General features: G+C 30.8%; 1 protein-coding gene across 1 annotated transcript; it reads left to right on the forward strand.

Annotated features, from left to right (window-relative positions):
• The first annotated feature begins 6328 nt into the window (after positions 1–6328).
• Positions 6329–19280, forward strand: LOC110096772 (biotin carboxyl carrier protein of acetyl-CoA carboxylase, chloroplastic). The gene is made up of 7 exons (XM_020822847.2): positions 6329–6672; positions 14162–14209; positions 14741–14895; positions 15827–16142; positions 16455–16526; positions 18516–18581; positions 18871–19280. Exons 1-7 carry the CDS (start codon positions 6568–6570, stop codon positions 18892–18894), a joined length of 786 nt encoding a protein of 261 aa, XP_020678506.1. The 5' UTR covers positions 6329–6567; the 3' UTR covers positions 18895–19280.
• The last annotated feature ends 729 nt before the right edge of the window (positions 19281–20009 follow it).

Genomic DNA, 20009 nt, shown 5'->3' on the forward strand with positions numbered 1-20009 from the left:
ACAGCTCGATTTTTTATTTGGATCCTTCTTATTCTAAAATTTATGAATATATAAAAAATTCGGCTGCCACTAGTTCAGATACTTAAATGACTATAATACCCCTGTGATTTTTCTATATTAATCGTGGAGTCTAGTATTAGGCACTTTTTTATAATTATTCTTAAGGGCACCGATGGAAAACAAATGTGGCTAATTTCCGTAATGAAAAGGCAGGCCGTTAACATATGTTTATAGCAGCTGATAAAATACACGTGATGCACGTGGCTTAAATTAAAATTTTTAAGTACTTATTAATTGATTAATTTTATCACTTTTTTAATAATAGTTTAATATGAAAGTTAAGTTGCGTAGCCTGTTAATAGGTAATACTTAGGGGTTTTTAATTGTAAGTATTATGAATATATAGAGTAAATCAAATATAAAATTTTTAATAGTTTGTTGGAAGAAATATAAATAGAAAGTAGTTTGTTTAAAGTACTTAAAATTCTTTAGTTCATTTTCAATGAATTTGACTATGTTCGGTTCAGATAAATTTCAAATATATTGTGTTTGAAGAAGAGTTAGGCTCTGAGAAATTTCACATAGCCTCTGCCATTGACATCGATGAACTATTCATCAGTAATGTTTGCAAATCCTTTACGATGTGCCTCCTCCATCCACGACAGAACCTCCTTTGTTCGCAAATGTTATGTTTGCATATCATTTGCTTGGCATGTCAAAATGCTATAAATGGCACATTTCCTCTAAAAAACGCCTCTAGGACGTTGTCAATATGCCTTTGTTTGCTTCATTTCATTGTAGCATCCTCCATTTGTGACACACCTCTACAAAGTCCTCCATTCGTGACGCACTTCCTCCATCCATAACATTCGTGAAACCTCCATGTACTCAGCTGTCAGAACCAGCGCCTCTATCCTTAAAATTGTTTCAATAATGAGTTGTGATAAAATTTTTGATTTACATTACACTTCACTACGTACAAAAATGCAAATTAATGAATTATTTTACGACAAATCAAATACGATAAATATTTCTAATATATTGATTTGATTTTCATCCCATTTAAACACACTCATATGTAAAATACTTGTAACCAAACAATCACTTAATATAAGTGTTATGACCAAAATATTTTAATAACTATAAGTACATATTTTTAAAAAAAAAAAAAACCACATCTCCATATTTAAAAAACTATTAAAAATATACCATTGTTGATATCTTGATGACCAAAAAAATTGATGATGCTCCTAACTAACATGTTCTTCACTTTCCAATTAGTGGTTTTTGGTGAGTTAAATAACCCTACGCAATACAATCAATTATTGCAATATTGGAGATAATATTACTCTTACTCTTTGATAGTTTGTCATCAACTTATCAGATAATCACCTTCAAGTGGTTTATAGATATATACATTTTCTCAAAAGTTGTTGACATACATGAATCTCACTAAGACTTAGTTTAAGGAAAAAATTATTCTGTGCGTACGCTGAATGCAGTTCTACATCAGGAGACCAACAAGAATAAATCATTTTATTTAGAAAATATTGATGAAATCATTTTACAAAATGGATACCTGACGGTTCCAAACTCAATTTTGTACTGACATGCGACATGTGTCAATTTCTTAAGAATTTTCACTAGTGCCAAAAAATTATAAAAAAAAAATTCATAAAATTAAAACACAATAATGACTATCTTATGATGAATACTATTTTTAAATTTCACTTATAATGACTCTAAAAAAAATTATTTATATGACTTATTACAATCTACCCACCTTTAAAAAAAATATTATCCCCGATATTCCTTAAAGATTTGGGCACATAATCGATATAAATCAAATCCATATAATCAAAACTCAAATCAAATCAAACTCATTAAAAATTATATAATCATATAATTCATTGTATCATATGTCATTCAATTATGTATGATATGATATGTTATGCAATCATTAAAAATAAAATTCTTACCACTATAACTCTCATGTTATTATTTATCTTATATATAATGTAAGTTGTACACATACGGCATCAGTGGATTAGATATAGTCGGTCGTGGTGTAGCAGTCTCCCTCTGATTACTACTATTAGCTTTGTCATCTGCTATGTTAGTTGATCTTTCACTATATACCCTTAGCCCTATGTTCCTTTGTCCTTCTATCTATCTGGACAGTCCTGCACCGAAATCAGTTCTTCCTCCAAATCCCCTCTGAGGACAAACTGCTAACTTATATCCCAGTTGTCCATAATAAAAACATCGCCTCGTCAATAAGTAACACTAACCCACATATCGTCGACAATAATAAATGCACTTGTTATAACTACATGTAGATATTACCGATCCAGATATCCTCGAATTAATCATTATATCTGCTTTTCTTGTCAATATCTCTTTCTCTATTTGGTTCATCGCTATTCCTCCTCCTACTGACAAAATATATGGAGACCACCTCATATCGGGATGTTGATGTTACTAAATCAATCTCTATCAGTTTGGCCCACTCCACCAATACAGAAGATTTCTGAATTCGTAAAGGTACTAATGGACCTCTCATCTCCCTATTCAACCACTGTAAAAACCTATAACACTTTTCCTCGATAATAGGAATCAAGTGAGAGCATATCTAGCTAGTGTAATAAACTCAGCCTCGTACTACATCTCTGTCTTGCATCCCTGCTCCAACTTGATAAAAGCTTCTTGCAGCTATCGTTAAGCTGAAGGAGGTACAAACCACATTCTAAATATTACGGTGAACATGCCAAAAGTGATCTCAATGTTTATCTTCCTTTGAAATTTCTCTCTATGCTGCCCAGCCCACCATTTCTTAAACTCTCCTTTAAAGAGGAACACAATCAATGACATTTCTCCAGACACTGCATGTAGTCAAAGATCTTTTCTATCCTTAGTAACCAATCTTTTGCAACCTTAGATCCTACAGCTCCTTTAAATAGTGAAGGCTTCAACTTGTGAAATCTGTGTAAGTGCTTGTCTCCCTCTTCTTCTTTACTTTAGCTGATTTTCTCTACACATCTCCCATTACATGTGTTATTACAATAGCCAATTGCATCATACTTTCTGATGGCATTGGAGTTGTACTGTGTTGCTTATTTGATATATTTGACTCTAGATGATTCATTCAACTTTTCACCAGCATAATTTAATATGATATGAATAATGCACACATGTAATTATGTATGTAAAATAATATATCTTAAACTGCCCATTTTATTAAACTCTCAATCAAATCCTATAACTTTTATAACAATTGAATTCTTCTAATAACTATATTCTAATATAAATTGTGACACCTCATAATCTAAATTGAAAGAATTATTCTTTTATCTTTTAATAAATAATAAAAGAGCTATAAAATTTCTTTTATTAATATCAATAACATTACAAATAAAACTATCGATTAAAATATCAATATATACATATGTTTTTCAATTTTAAAAAATTATATACACTACTCAAGATCATGCAATCATGTCATGACTATTCTGTCATGAGTACAAAAAATAACTAAAATAAAAAGAATCATAACTTAAAAAATCTTGACTAGCCTCACACTCTTTATCATCAGCCATGGCCTGAAATTATTTAACCATATATAATGAGCTAAAAATTCCACCATGTCATCAAAAACCTACAACTAATTTCAAAGCACAGTAAAGAAGTAATATGCATGTCAAGGATCAAATCATAGCAATAATATTTATATGATCATTTAATCGATATAAAAATAATAAAATTGACATAAAATACTAGTAAAATATATAAATGATAAAATAATATAATATGAAAGTCAATAAATTAGTACATGTGACAAATCTATAAAGAAATTTTTGTATCACCACCATCAATCAATAGAGAGATCAGATAAAGTAGTAAAACCAAATCATCAACAAGGATTGGCAAAATCATATCAAGTCTCAAAATCATATAGGAGTGTACACATACTATCAAGTTCTTTTATATAAGTATCAAATTAATATATTACGAGTTCAATATGTCTCATGCTTATTATACAGTAAATTAGTAGTATCAAATAGTATCGGTGTCTATATCAATAGTAATAATAGTAACAATTTAATGATAGGAGTAGCAAAATAATGCAATAATAATAAATCTATAAAGTAATAAAAACAATGCCTCAATAAAATGCTTTTTAGCAGTTATACTAAATAAGTAAGAAATCCTGACTATAATAATATTTTTAAGTATTATATCAATAACAGTAAAGCATTAACTCAGTAAATAGAGTCGTCGCTCTTTATCCATTGATATAGTAATCATCTCCTTATAACTCCAAATCAGTGTATTCTGTGAATCGGTCGAGGATAACACCAAACCACATATTTAAAAGAAAGTCCGTCTGTCCATCAGCATGTATAGGTCAATCAGTTTCCAACCAATGGGTAAACTAGTTTTTACTTATCTTTTACATACATATTATTATCATATTATTATAATAGTAATCTCAATCACACGTCCATATTCATTTTTAATATATTGCAGCAAATAAAGCACAATTGAACTTAATTCAAAAAGTATCAAAATGTCTTAATGACAGACAATAAAATTCATATTAAGCAAAAATTTATATTTTTAAAATTAACTAGATTACCAGATATTGTATAAAATGACATTTTGAAGTTTTTGTTGAACTAAATCACTATTTTTATATGTTAAAATAAATTTCTTAGTATACAAAAATTGTTATTTTTTTAAAATCATCATATAAAAATCTCAAATAAATATTCAAAAAATTCATAATCTCAATCTCTATAACATCTAAAAAGTTACGTGGTGAAAGTTTTACCAACACAAATTATCATCATTTTTCGATAATAGAAATACAAATTTAATCAGAAAAATATAAAAAAATAACATCTTTGAAATAAAAAATAGGATAATAATTCCTTACAATGAGACAATGATTCCTTACATTGATATAAGCAAATCTCTCAACAGGACTGATAAACAAAAATCACTCAATGACCTCCAAATTCGAGCTTTATTTTTCTCTCTCCTCTCTTTTTCTCACATTTTCCTCAATCCTTTCTCTATTAGCCAAATGCTTAGGGAGATTAAATGGCTTTTAATGGAATATATTAGTGTTTTAATATATTTTCATATAATATAATATAATTATTTAATTTAATTACTTTTTCAACATAAAATTCATATAAATTATTTGTATTTTAAAAATTATAGAAAGATATTCATAAAATAAATCATTTTATTGAGAAAATATTGGTGAAATTATTTTACAAAATGGACACCTGATGGTCCCAAAGTCTCTACTTGTACTGAAAAGCATTAATTTTATAATGATTTTCACAAGTGCCTAAAAATTATGAAAAAATTAGTGTAATTAAAACCAAATAATATATATCTTATGACAAAGATGATTTTTAAATTTGATTTATAATAACACCTAAAAAGTCATTTATCAGGGTTATTACACCAACCACTCTTGATATTTCAACAACTAATGATCGATTTAGTCCACTTATTAGCGTCACCCGACTATAGTCCTTTGATCACAAATGTCTGACTACGATCGTCTAACAACTGCCACCCAACAACAATCTTGTTATCACTTTCATTTGACTTCGATCCATTGACCATTATCACATAAATATGATTTCTTGACCGCATCATCGAACTTCGTTCTATCGACCACGATTGCTTAACTACGATCATTCAGCAACCTTAGCTCAATTAAGATATAATAATCACTATCACCCCCACTACATTGTTGGAACTATCATCGTCCAACTACGATCTTCTAACCATAATCACCACACTATAATATACAGATCAAGTTCTTTGTCACCAATAACATCAACACACTGTTTCACTTATAAAGCTAATGCATGTTATTAACATTCATTTTGACCCCTAATATCAACATTAAACTTTATATTAAACTTCTTAATCTCTAGTCTCCCCTCCACAAATGACAAATATAAATCAAATAATCTCTTGAAAACAGCTGCTATGTCAAAATGTTATTAGAACTTTTATTTTGAAATTCATTTTATATAATTCATGATTGCTATATTCTAACCATTTCTTTTTTAATTATGGAGAATAACATTATTTATAACTTATAATAAATACTATTTGAATAATTTAATTGGATTGGAGAATATAGTTTTTATTTTTTTTTGTTATTTTCCTTATAAAATTTTTAATATTTCATAAACTAAATTTTAGTACATTATTAAGGTAATAGTTAAAAACATTTTCGGGTGTCACGTGGCAGTACGGCGTGGGCGGAAATAACAAAGAGGGTAAGAAAACATGACGCCATTTTCCTCCTGTTTGTGAGGGAGGAGCGTTTTCGGTTCCATCGCCATCAGAGCTGAGGGCGGAGATCTCATCCACCGGCAGCTGAATCCCGCATCATAAAAGCTTCAACTCTGCCATCAAAGCTTACTTTCTCTCCTCGATCTCTTCGCCTACCGTAACCCTCTTTTTTGCTTCTTCTCCGATCTCGCTTCCTCACCACCTCTTGCTCTCTTCCACCGATCTCGGACCTGTTTGGCAATGGCTTCGTACATCTCCGTCCCGTGCCCTAAATTCCCACCCGTACTTCGCAACAGCTCGTCTCGCGGGGTTGCGCTGGCGCCCCAGGGCAGGGTTTCGCTGCAGGTATATCGAGATTCTTTGCTTTTATTTTCTTCTTTGTATGGCCTTTTTGGGCGGAAGTATCATTTCTTTATGCAAGCTGTCGATTATTGAATCTATTGGGTTGGGATTTCTAGACTTAGAGCTTCGTTGTTGGGATATAAAATGCTGGATGTTTTTTATTTACTTGGTTACATTTGATGGATGGAGTTCTGTTTAGTAAAATTGGCATGATTTTTTGTTCAAAATTGTATGCTCGCTGCGGATTGGCATTCCTTGGGATATTTTTTTATTAATCAATTGTGATTGCGTTGGGAATTGAATATGAGGAATCTGTGATAATTGAGCATTGTTGACTTCGTTGCAGCTTAGAGGCAAGGGAATGTTTAGTTTGAGATTGGTTTTAATCAAGTAGACTTGAAGTACTATTATTGATTAGTTAGATCTAGGTAGATTAGGCGGGACTTAGCCAATTACGTTTGGTTGGTAAGATTTAGTTGAAATTAGCCAAGTTATGTTTGTATGGAAAGAGGGGGTAAAAAAGTCTTAACCATGCTTTCTATTTGATTTTGGGATTGAACTAGAATGGTTATATCAGGGCAAATTTTATAGATTTTGTTTTTAGATTGTGATTTCAGTTGGTTTGATGGAATAATTTGCTCATCAGACTAATCAATAGAATCATGGACTACCATGTATACTTAGTATGCTTACTTACTATAGACATTTTACTATTCAGACATAAATAGTCATGCTAATCATATACTACTTAGTAGAGAATGCTGTCCTCTTTTATTTTGCATGATATCAAATGCCTTAATCCAATGAATTTTCCTCATAAGAGGCACTCCATAATTAGCTTTATTAGCCTAATTTTAATTTTTAGGGCTGGCTTTATGAATTATCATTTTCTATTTATTACTGTTGAGCGTTTCCTATAGTATAAAACCCATACTTTGCAAATTATTTTCAACTTGTTTCTATGTTGTCTTAAGTATATCCCTTATGTTTCTTGATGTTTTGATAGTAATTTTATCTTTTTGTCTCATAGATGAATTTTTACCTTTTGTTGTATATGCTAAAACCACTTAAGTCTATTCTTTTTTTTTTTTTACTTAAGTCTATTCTTAATTACTTTAACTTCAGTAATGTGATCGCAAACATTCCTCTAATATAATCATTATTAAAGTTATCCTTTCAAGTGTTGTCACATGATTATATTAACATTCTCATTTCCACCATGCTCAACTGTTAATAGTTTTTAAAATTCCCAACACTTGAATCAACACGTCGCCAACCTAATTCTATTATTATAAAATTCCCCTTTAATTTTTCATGATATCCTTTATAAAATAATATTTCAGAGTTTTCTCTCAATTTTAACTACTCAGTCTTAATATTAAAAATTATATATATATATATATATATATATATATATATATAACTACTCAGTCTTCCATCTTCTTATAATATTTATGGATAATTTTCAATACCAATTTCATATTATATAATCAATATTTGTTATACTAATTCTAATCTTCATATCTTTTAAATATTTTCTTCATTGTTTTAGTTTTTCACTTTTTTTAATAGATTTCTTATCAATTACAACTATGTCATCTGTACAAAAAAAAAAAAAAAACATCAAGAAACCTCACTTTAAATTTTATTTATAAGCATCATCATAACTAATGAAACATGATATGAACTCAATGTTGATCATTGTTGTAATCTAATTATAATTGAAAACTTTTTGGTCGCTCTACAACTATATTAATATTGGTCTGTGCTCCATCCTACATCTTTAATAATTTCAGCATGCTTTCTCAATCTCATTAAAAACTATATGAAAACCCCTTATATAGTCTCCATACTTTTTGTTTAATCATCTTAACACTTCAATCACATTCATAGGAACTTTTTTTTGGTAATAGACCAAATTGATTCTAAAATTGATGTAATTTTTTAAGTTCATGCTTCATTACTCCCCCTCTATAACTTAGTGTAATATCAGTTATAATATTCACTACATTAAAATGCAAGCATGAATACTAAAAGTAAAATGAAATCTTAGTTCAGGAAAAGTAAATCTATAGAGATCTAAGTACGATAATGTTTTTTATGTTGGCTGGCCTACAATCTAGCCTACATTCATTCTTAAACCTCCGCCCTTCTTGTATTCCCACTACTTCGATCTTACTATGACAATATCCCCTCCTTCACGGGGTGGTGAAAGCTTTTACAAGATCTTTTTAATGGATAAAGAGCAATCTAACTTTGCTTCCACAAAGATCCCACACAGTCTATCCCAAGTCTTCACAATTCCCTCTCTCAAGAGTACAATAGTTTCCTAAGCTTGAGTTTTCCTAAACTTTGGAGGTGCTTGGAAAATTTGTTTTTCAATCGCACTCTCACAATCCCAAATACAAGGTTTTAATAATACAATAAAAACTTCAAAACAAAAAAAAAAAGTTTGATGCAAAAAATCCTAAAATGTCAAGTCAAAGATATTACCAATAATGAATAACTCAAGGAGTTGATTTTTATGAACAATTAAAGTACCTCTTGAAAGTTCTTAGAAGATTTTACATTGAAAGCTTAAATCCTCTTATTTCCATTAGTCTTTTGTTCTTCATAATATGACGGTATCACTACCTTTACATATTCCTCATTTTTAATCCTCAAAAGCATTTAAAACATATGTAAAATTATCCAAAGTCACCTCAAATGGATATAAAAGAATCTCCTAACGGTTGATAAGATTATATATTGCTTGCAAAAATAGACTTAACAATGGCCTATAAACATTAGTGAGAGGCCCATTAATCTCTTAATGAGTACATGTTAAACTTAGCAGAAACTTGCAACCCTGTAGTGAAAAATTCTATTGGAAGGGCTGATGATCATTTTGTATTTTCTTTGATATTTAAATTGCTTCAAACTATGTAAAATATTATAGACTTATATATATATATATATATATAACTTGAAAAAAAACGTGCTAGTTCAGTGGTGATAAGATTAAGTTCTAATTTTGACTTAATAACATGATTTTGCTATAAATTATTTAATTGACATATAAAAAACATTAGTAATCAAATTAAGCATGTTTTGTCAATTGCAGATTATTGAATAATATATAAATCCAATTGAACTTTCCAACACATGAAATACATAATTAACAAATAAATAAAATATTATAATTATGCTCAATTCCTTAATTAACTATTGCCAAAATTAACATATAAACACTTAACCAAAGAAATTTATTGGATTAATGAAAATTTAGGATCAAATGTATTTGTCGCATGGGTGATTAAGATCAGGGATATCAAAAAAATTATGTCATGTTCACAGAGCAAAATAATAAATAATGAATTTTACATGAACAAATATGCAATAAATAAGATAAATTGAAAATTATGTTAAATAAATTAAAAAATATTATAGAATAATTTAGTATATTTGAAATATGTTTAATGGTTATTTAGCAAATTTTAAATTTTTTTTTTCATCATTCTTGAGTCTTCATAATGATAAATCAACTAACACAATGAAAATTTTCTAAAATATATTTACTAGGAAATCTACAACGATGACAACATGACATGACCAACAATTGGGTGAACCTATATAGAATTATTATGTATTTCCTAATACTGTGAATTTTTTTTCACTCTTTATTTGAATTAGGTTTCATCCATTTCTCAACTGTCCCATCAATCATCATGATTCTTCTTCAATAAGAGCTGGCATTGAGTTTTGATCCTAAAACATTATCTTAGTTTTTTTTTTGTTTCAATTGTGCCACTTTTATCATCGGATGCCCCAACCCCAAATGTTGGTCGTAGCTTGATCTCTGTCATCACTAACTGCTTTAGTTTTATAGGAGTGTACCTCCCATGAAAGAATTTTTTCATTATGGAAAGATCCAGTGGTTTGGACTTATTTACAAAGCCTTTTTTTGGGTTTGGTTTAACCCAACTTTGTCGTTCATTTGGATGCATATAAATAAACACTTATGACACACACTTTATGGAGTCTTGTGTCATGATTGATCAGTATTGTCATAAAAAAAGTCTTCTGGCTTGCCTCATGACCTTTGATGGATTGCAAATTACCAATTAGTTCAACAAGTTGTTTTCTTTAAACGTAAACACACATTACTAAAATTGATAACTAATTTATAATGAAATGATCAAAATAATCCTAGAATTTTAATGAGAAATTAAAAAAATATAAAAATAGCAAGCAAAATGTATTGATTTCTACAATTTTGATTTCCAACATGTCATTTTTTGATTAAAAGCAAGAAGATTAAAAAAATCAGTATCAAATAGTATAGATTAAATAAACAGAGAACTATAATACTAAAGGAAAACATCAAGCATCGTGTCACTAGAAGGAGGTCAATTCCTCCTGAATTAGATAGTTGCATTTGTACTGCACTTGAAGGAATCACACATAGAACTTGCACTCATAAGATGTAACAAAAATAAGAAAAATTTTATTCAAGCTTTATTCCTTAATAATATATCTTAAAAGAATGTTTTATGGATATCTCGTCAGCTACGCTAGTAGATACAGTTGATATTATGATCATCCTGATTCAAATATAAATTAATATTACTATTAATTGATGTGCAATTTGAAACCTCTTGAATTTGTTGAGCAACTTAACATGCTTGTGATTAAAAAAAGAAATTAATCCCATAGTCATTCTTTAACTAAGTGCCTTCCATAAACTTTTAAGAAAATTACAACATCCAAGGAAATACACAGCATGTGGAAACAGAATCAGCAAAAGAGGAGAGAGACAAAAAATGAAACATCTCAATACAAATTCAATCGCTTGAAAGCATAACCAACAGATCCAATATTCTTCATTTAAATCTTTAACATATAATCTCAAAATGATACAAAAGGATAATGCCAACAACCAACACCTAAGGCCACCATCCAAGGAAATCTCATCAATTTGCTCGGTTTGAAAATATTCGACTTCAAAAACTGAGCTTTTGCCTAAATTTATTCAAAATTGAAACCATCCCAAACCATATGAACTACATAAAACTAGTGAATTAAACTACATCCCTCTTTTTTGCTATGATCAATGACACATTCTTACTTCTATAAATGATAAATAAAAGAAGCTAACTAATAAAATAAAACAAATAAGTTTTGCTTAGTTTAGTAATTGGTGTGATGCTTCTGACAAAAATATACATATAATTTCTATAAAATTTTGTTGACTTGGATTTCAACTCGAAATTTAGCATTTCATACTCATCGCAAGCAATTATGTCGCGCTGGTAAAAAAGTTATCTTTGGATTCCATGACAACATATGTAGCTATTTGAATTGGAACTACACATCTCTGAGATAAAATTATCAGCACAAGCTATTTTCTATGGTTATGAATTTGGTTCATGTTTCAAATTCATGTGTTTTAATGTTGTAGACATGACATTCACATCATTCCTTATAGCAAATATAACCTTGCAAAGCTTCTCATGGTTGAAATGGATTTGATACATTCTCTTCCAATTAGGTTCAACCTTAGGAGTAACAATGATGTAACATATTACATTAAGGAATTATCATTACAAGTATCATAATAATCACTAATTTCTTCATTAAACACTTAAATCTCATTAAAATCATTTATCTCATAACCTACTTCCTTCACATCCATACATGGGTTTCTGCTCGGACACTCATTAACACAATAAGCAGTTTGATGGCACTTAAAATATGCCTTGGCAGAAATCTAAGACTTAGGTGCAATGCAGTTGTTTTCTCTTTAGTGTCCTATTGATTTTAGTATTACTACACCTAGATGCAACAAATTGAACTCGACTGTTTTCATAAAAAGATGCAGTTTCAAATATACAGTGTCTCTCTTAAACGCAAGAAATTTTAACATTTGTTAGAATCAAGTACAAGTTGAAAAGCATATGCAAGATTGCAAGTAATGAAATTTGATGAGGATCGTCTACCTTTTAATGTCAAATCTCAATTAGATCTAAATCTAGAGAGTTTGCTGTTAAGATCTTCAATGATCTCAAAACACAACAATGGTTCTTCAAATATTTTTGCGTATTTAGTAATAGTTTTGACACATCACATTTGCTTTAAAGAATTAAATTCATTAAGCGAATGATCACGATATGACAAAGAAGAATATTTTTCTTTTTGAAGTTCTTCCATTTCTGCCCAGGTGGTAGTAAGTTCCCTTTCAAAGATTTCCTTTGTCTTTCTATACTCATCTAATAAACTTTAGTTTGACCACTTAATTTCATTTTCACAAATCTCACTTGACATTCATCAAACATGATTTGTCATTCAAAGAAATTATTTACAGTTAATAATTAGTTAGTTAATGCTTCAGGGTCAAATTTTTCATCATAAATGGGCACTTCAGCTTGAACTTCTCTAGTTAGTTTATCATTTATGTTCTTATTTTGATATATATATTTTTCATAAGCATTATTTTTAAATATCTTAAATTGTTTATTAAGATGATTTCTGTCTCCTACTAATTTTGACATTTGGCTCGTCATTATGATTGAATTCTACATCAACTTCAATAGTTCAATTAATTGATTTTGGAAAATTGATAAAATTTAATCCAGTTTTCAGTTTATTTAGTCACCTTGATAATTGGTCCTGCATCTTATTGACTCGTTGACACAACCTAAAAACCAACTGGATTTGAAATGGTCAAACTAATCCAAGAATTTCAGCAAGAAATTAGAAACATTTAAAATCAGCGAGAAAAATAAATTAATTTTCACAATTTGGAATTTTGATGGATCACTTTTTGATCAAAATCAAGTGTACTAATTAAGTCAATATCAAGCAATATAAGATAAAATGTACGAGGAACAAAAATATCAAATTTAGAAAAATCATATCTAATGTAGATACAATGAGATGAATTCCCTAAAATTATGTAGCTGCACTCAAATGAATTCTTTCACAAAATTGAAATTAGAAAATTAAATTTTATTAGAAAAACGAGGCAGTCAATTTCTCCCAATAAATGAAAAAAAAAAAAAACACGCAATCTATTTGACTTTTTAAGTCCTCGACAAAAAGAAATGTAAATAAAAATTGAGTTTTGCAGTCATTACCAAAATAAATTTAAATTTTTTAAAATAAAGCATCCTAACGTCAAGCTAAAACTGTGACGAATTTAGTAGTTTCCTTTTAAAAAAAAAAAAAAAAAAACATCTGTTTGTTTCTTCTCATAAAGTTTATAATCCTTAAAAAATGCTCAAGTAGATCTGAAGCTATGGCACGCTATGGCATACTTATAGTAGCTAAACTTTTGACGTTATTTTGGGTTATATATTTTTCCTCTTTAACATGTTCAGATGATTTGTACAAAACATGAGTCAGATTTTAGTATTTGGCACTCAAACAATGCATATAATTTATATATTTCTCTTTTTTTTTTCCTCGTCCTGTTTTCTTCATCTTGCTATTAATCATTTTTCTTTTCTTTCAGGGGCATAAGGAGAGAAAGTTTTATACTTTGATGGCCAAGGCTCATGAGGTAGCCACCTGTTTTTACGTTGTGCTCAATTATCATTATCATCTTTTGTTTTATCCTAACAATTTGGTGTTTAGCCTATGAAGCACGGAAACTAAACAAAAACATGAAATAGAGGACACAATGATTCTTAAAAACATCTAATATGAATATGGATTGCATATATATATAAAACAAAACATAACCTTCTTTGGAGTTATGCAGATGTCTAAATTGAATATAATAACAATAGAAGAAAATTTATCATTCTTGATAAGTAGTTGGACTGAATTATATTTAACAAATTATTGCAGTCATAGTTATCAAGGCATTCTTATTGGACTGAATTAATTTATCATTCTTGATCAAAATCAAGGCATTGTTTTTGTATGATATGTGTTCAATACCCTCTAAGATGATCGTCTATGCTTCATAGAGGTTAGCTTTATGAATTCTTCAATGCTATTCACATCTAAAGCAAGGCACATAGTGTTATTAATTCTATTTTATAAGTTTCTCAATTCTTTTTACTTTTAAATGTTGTCAACATGTAAGGCCACTGTGGAGGGTTCTTCAAATTCTTTGCCTCTACCAACAGCCAAGTCAGAAACTCAATCACCTGAGGCCAAAGATAACACGGCAGAAGATGAGTCCAATATGCCTGATTCTGCGATATCAGCATTCATGTCGGAGGTTTCAAATCTCATCAAGTAATAATCCATCCACCTTTTTTTTTTTAATTGTAAATTTGTAATCATACTAGCCAAAACTCAGTTGGTTGCTCCTCTAACAAGCATAATTCTTGAAAATTTTTCATTTATTTCTTCAAATTTTCTAATGCATCTGACAGTGGAAACAAAAGTTCATATGAAGACTGTTTAGGGCATAGATGTAAGTTTTATAAACTAATGCCGATATGGATCTGACATGTTGAGAAAAATAATCTGTGAGATGGCAATGGCTGGAGGCATTAATTAAATGGTGAATGTTTTGGGAGAATGCCGTCAATGTGATGGGTTTCATTTCAAGTTAGACTAGGAGGAACCGGTCAGCGGTTTCCATAGATTTCTACGTTTTGATGTCATGCTACAAAATTGTATGTTAAAGTAAGAAGCAGTTCAAATTTGAGCTGCAATGCCTTTTTTTTTGTGAATTTTCTTTGTCTACTTGGCTCTACTTCAAATGGGCATTACTAAAATGATTGGGCCAAAGGTTTGAGCCTGAACCCAAATTTAGATTGGGTTGGGTCTGGTTCAACATACAACATACGTCTTGTTTTTCTGTGGGCATATGGAATTATCCTTTGTACAAACTATAACCCATGAAATCCATTGAAATAGGTCAGTCTGGCAGTCCTGGATTGTTGTCCAGGCCCAGTACATACATGGTCAGATTGGGTTTATTAAGTGAGGTGGCTGTGCTCATGTTCTATACCGTCCCAGTAAATGTATAAAGTTTACTAAGAACAACAGCTCTCTTAAGCATAAACACCAAAAAATTCTTATAAGATGTTGGAACTTGCCATAAGAATGTTCTTCTAATACCTTTTTTTGCACCAAGGGATTTTGAAAACAGCAAGTCTATGTATGCGTGAGACAGATTTTACTTCTACCACTCAGACGTGCTTTCTTCTCTGAGTAGGCTTGTGGATTCCAGAGATATCACAGAACTTAAGCTGAAACAGAAGGATTGTGAGATTATAATAAGAAAAAAAGAGGCCTTACAACCGCTAGCACCTGCTGCTCCTGTTGTCATGATGCAGCCTCCACAAGGCACTTTTTCAACACAACCACATGTCTCCCATGCCACTCCAGTTCCATCAATTCCTCCCCCTGCAGCTCCAGTTCCTGCTCTTCCTCCTGCAAAAGGCAGCAAGTCCTCACTTCCTCCACTAAAATGTCCCATGGCTGGGACATTTTACCGTAGCCCAGGACCCGGGGAAGCAGCATTTGTCAAGGTAGATACAAGTATGCTATTCAATTAGTAATCATTTTGTGACTTTAAAGTCCAAGCAAATTCTATCTGCTCATCCTCTTGAGAAATTAAAATTGTTCTGCATTTTTAAGATGCAATTTACTCTGTAGATTCGTTTGCATGTATAAATGCAGTGGTAATTTCCAATTATAGTTTTACACAAATTATTCTGCTCAGATGATGTATTTTGCTTATTGTTTATGGGTTACATATTATGATTGCCCTCACAAATGGAAGTATGAATTTCTTGATAGTTCATAAAATAGCTTACTGATACTTCTGTTTTGTTATGCAGGTCGGAGATAAGGTTAAGAAGGGGCAGGTTGTCTGCATTATTGAGGCTATGAAATTAATGAATGAGATCGAGGTAACTAAGCTTTCTGAAAACTTTCAACCACTTACATTTTTTTATTATTTTTTTAAAAGTAGCGAATTACGCTACCAATAAATCCTAAATCACAATCAACAAGCGATTAGGGTTTAGGGTTTAAAGTTGTGGGTTATTTTGTGTTTAGGTTAAAGTTTTAGGGTTTCAGGGTTAGTTTGTAGGGTTTAGAGCTTACGATTTAAGATATAAGATTTATGGTTTAGTTTTTTGGGTTTAGGTAATATTTTCTAACCAAGTCTTTTTAGGTCTTCCTCTACCTTTCTTAACATAAGTCAAATCTAATACCTCTCTTAACATAAGTCAAATCTTAACAAAGGTCAAATCTAATGACAATCAACACATAACATAATCTAACCATTTCTACTGCACAGGACAATTAACTATCCTGTAGAATCTTAGAGGAGAATAATGATCTAGCTCCTCGTTCAGTTGTTTTGTTGGTTTATTGTTGCTTTTAGGATTTGAAGTTTATAATTTAGTTTAGGGTTTAAAGTTGTGGGTTATTTTGTGTTTAGGTTAAAGTTTTAGGGTTTCAGGGTTAGTTTGTAGGGTTTAGAGCTTACGATTTAAGATATAAGATTTATGGTTTAGTTTTTTGGGTTTAGGAAAAAAAACTCAAAAAAACTATGTTCAACATGAGGCATGAAATGAATGAGTTATCTAATGGAAGAAACATTATATCTATTTTTACCTGGGATAACGGATTCTCACTGTATTTTCCTACTCTTTTAATTGGCTAATTTTACCTAAACCCTAAAACCTAAATTTGATAACTCTATGAAAAAACCTTTGTATTAATGATGAATGATGATGAAGTTGTTCAATTGGAAGTAAAATAAATATTTCTACAAATTAAAACTATCAGATCCTTCTACTAAATCCACCTCTATTCTGCTAACCGAATTTCCCACCTCGTCAACCCCTCTTCTAGATTCGGCGAACCATCGCCGCTCGTCTAACGAGCTTGTGCAGGAATTTCTTTATTATCGAGATACTATTAACGGAGTGCTATTTTTTTTGTAAATAATGAAATGTAGGTGAAATAGCTTGAGTGTTTTGTATGTAAAGTTTCCTAAATATAATTTCAAAACATTTATTTTCTTTTCAATTTGGAGCTTTATGGAGTATTCGAGTTAATTCGCATATAACTCAAAATCGAACCCAAATAAGTATATGATCCAAAAATTTGGCTCATGGCTCTATTCACTAGCCTTGAGCCGAGCTCAATCTAAACAAAATATAAATTTAATTTTTGAGCTATCTATCTCAAACTGAACTCTCCACTCTAATTACAAGGCATAGAAAGTAGAAAAAAATTTAAGCTTTCTTCTTCCCTTATCCTCTCCATTTTTCAAGGGCTCGATCCAAGATCTTTAGGCATGGGCGGATCCCCATTTGGTTGAGGGGGGGCAAATGCCCCCCCTCAAAATTTTTTTTTTTTTAATTTTAGTGAGATATTTTGAAATATTTTGGGTATTTTGGTTATTTTGCCCCCTCTAAAATTTTTTTTTTGCCCTCATTTAATCAATCCTAAGCATCTTTGCCCATCCCCCACAAAAAAAAAATTTTTTTGCCCACCCTGAAAAAAGAAGCTGGATCCGCCCCTGTCTTTAGGGGAAAGGAATGGTGGTGATGAGGGGGATTAGGACATAGGCTTGCTAATTTTTTGATTTATGACATGTTTTTCCTTAACCTCATGTAATTAAATCTTGTAATCATCCGTACTAATTTTGCTTAGCCTTTATGGTTTGGTGAGCCTTCCTGGTTCCATGTGACTCAACTTAAACTCCAGGTTAGCTTTGCTTACTTTTGGCTCACCAATTTGAGCCCTGTATAACTCGGTCATCTTTTTAGCCAATCTTAATTCTGAGAAAAACCTCCTGGATCATATTAAATTGCAAAAGATTTATTAATTGAACTTGATCATCTGAATCGTTCCATCTTGGTTGTATCTTTTCAATCTAACAGGCCGACCAATCTGGTACAATAATAGAGATACTTGCAGAGGATGGAAAGCAAGTCAGTGTTGACACGGTATGCCTCTTTACATAGTGAAATTATTCTGTGCGGATGTCGAACGTCATTCAGAGACCAATCAGAATTCATCAGGTCACCCCTTGTTCGGTACCCGGCTTAGTACTATTCGGTACCATGGCACGGTACCGCTCGATACCCGGCTCGGTAACGTTAATGTGGCGCATTCTGATTGGCCTTCGGACCGTAAACTATGTTCGATGTCTGAACATAATAATTTCTGGCCTCTTACCCACTCTTTCTTCTTATCAAATGCCTCATGATTCTTACCTTAAACATATTCTTCCAGCCATTGCTTATTATCGGGCCCTGAAGGACAGGAAATACATGGAACCAGCAGCTCAGAACTAAAATTTCCAGATAAGTTTATAATGGCTCTTCCCATGGTGAAAACTCAATTGTTTCAGAAGTCCGGTCTTTCTACAATCATACAGTGGATGAAACTCTCATGTTGAAAAATCAAAATTTAGTGAACATTTGTAGCTTTCTTTGATCTGGTTCTATATGTTCTACATGTTTTTTACTGTCTGCTACGTCTCTTTCTTTCCAGTTATGGTTTGCAACAAATTTTGTTATATGAGTATTGATATTAGAGTGCTGCGACTTGTGAAGACTTTATTAACGGATTTGCTTTGTATTCGAAGACATTAACACTGTTATTATTTAATATTTTGTTCATGGGAAAAACTATGTTTTCTCCATCTATTTCTTAATTATCTATTATATTTTGCACAAAAAGTTAATGAATGTTGAATTTCAAAGAGATTATAGGCTTGGATATGTGACATCTATGCAATTTTATTATTTATATTAAAGTAATACTCAATTTATGTATCATAAATTTACAATTAATTGTCAGTGGATTCTCATGATTTTAATATGCGAAATATATATTTCAAAATAATAATAAAAAGTCTTTAGATGCATCTATATATATAATTTTTACTTAACATTTAAAAATGGAGGAATGCATGGGCCTGTTGATAGAAAATACTCTCTAAACCTAAACAAAAATTCTATAAAATAGTGATGATGCATTAATACTTTTATGGCATAGAATATATTGGTCATTAAAAGAGAAGCATAAAATCAAGTTAATTGTTGTAGATATGCAGATGCTTAGGTGGATGAGTGGCTTCTTTCTTATAGACATAATGCGAAATGAATATATATATATATATATATGATAGGTTGGATTAACTTTAATGGTAGATAAGATTAGAGAGTTGATTAGATGGTTTGAATTAGGGGTGTCAAAATGGATTTTTAGGTTGGGTTTCAGTCTATCTTGAAATTGAATTGTTTTCAACCTCCTAACTTGAACTTGACTTGGGCCTAATTTGGTTTGACCTGACCTAACACGTCGATTGTAAGGCAGCCGCACACGAGTGAGTGCGGGCGCTAGCACTGGCTGTGAAAACTCAAGTT

This window comes from Dendrobium catenatum, unplaced genomic scaffold (assembly GCF_001605985.2).
Source record: "Dendrobium catenatum unplaced genomic scaffold, ASM160598v2 fragScaff_scaffold_1023, whole genome shotgun sequence".
NCBI lineage: Eukaryota > Viridiplantae > Streptophyta > Magnoliopsida > Asparagales > Orchidaceae > Dendrobium > Dendrobium catenatum.

What these genes read in the sequence shown, in the direction of transcription:
- LOC110096772 (XM_020822847.2), top strand. Translation starts at nt 6,568, where the DNA reads ATGGCTTCGTACATCTCCGTCCCGTGCCCTAAATTCCCACCCGTACTT. An exon ending in TGATGGCCAAGGCTCATGAG is followed by an intron (nt 14,210 to 14,740) that starts GTAGCCACCTGT and finishes TCAACATGTAAG; the next exon opens with GCCACTGTGGAGGGTTCTTC. An exon ending in GGGAAGCAGCATTTGTCAAG is followed by an intron (nt 16,143 to 16,454) that starts GTAGATACAAGT and finishes TTTGTTATGCAG; the next exon opens with GTCGGAGATAAGGTTAAGAA.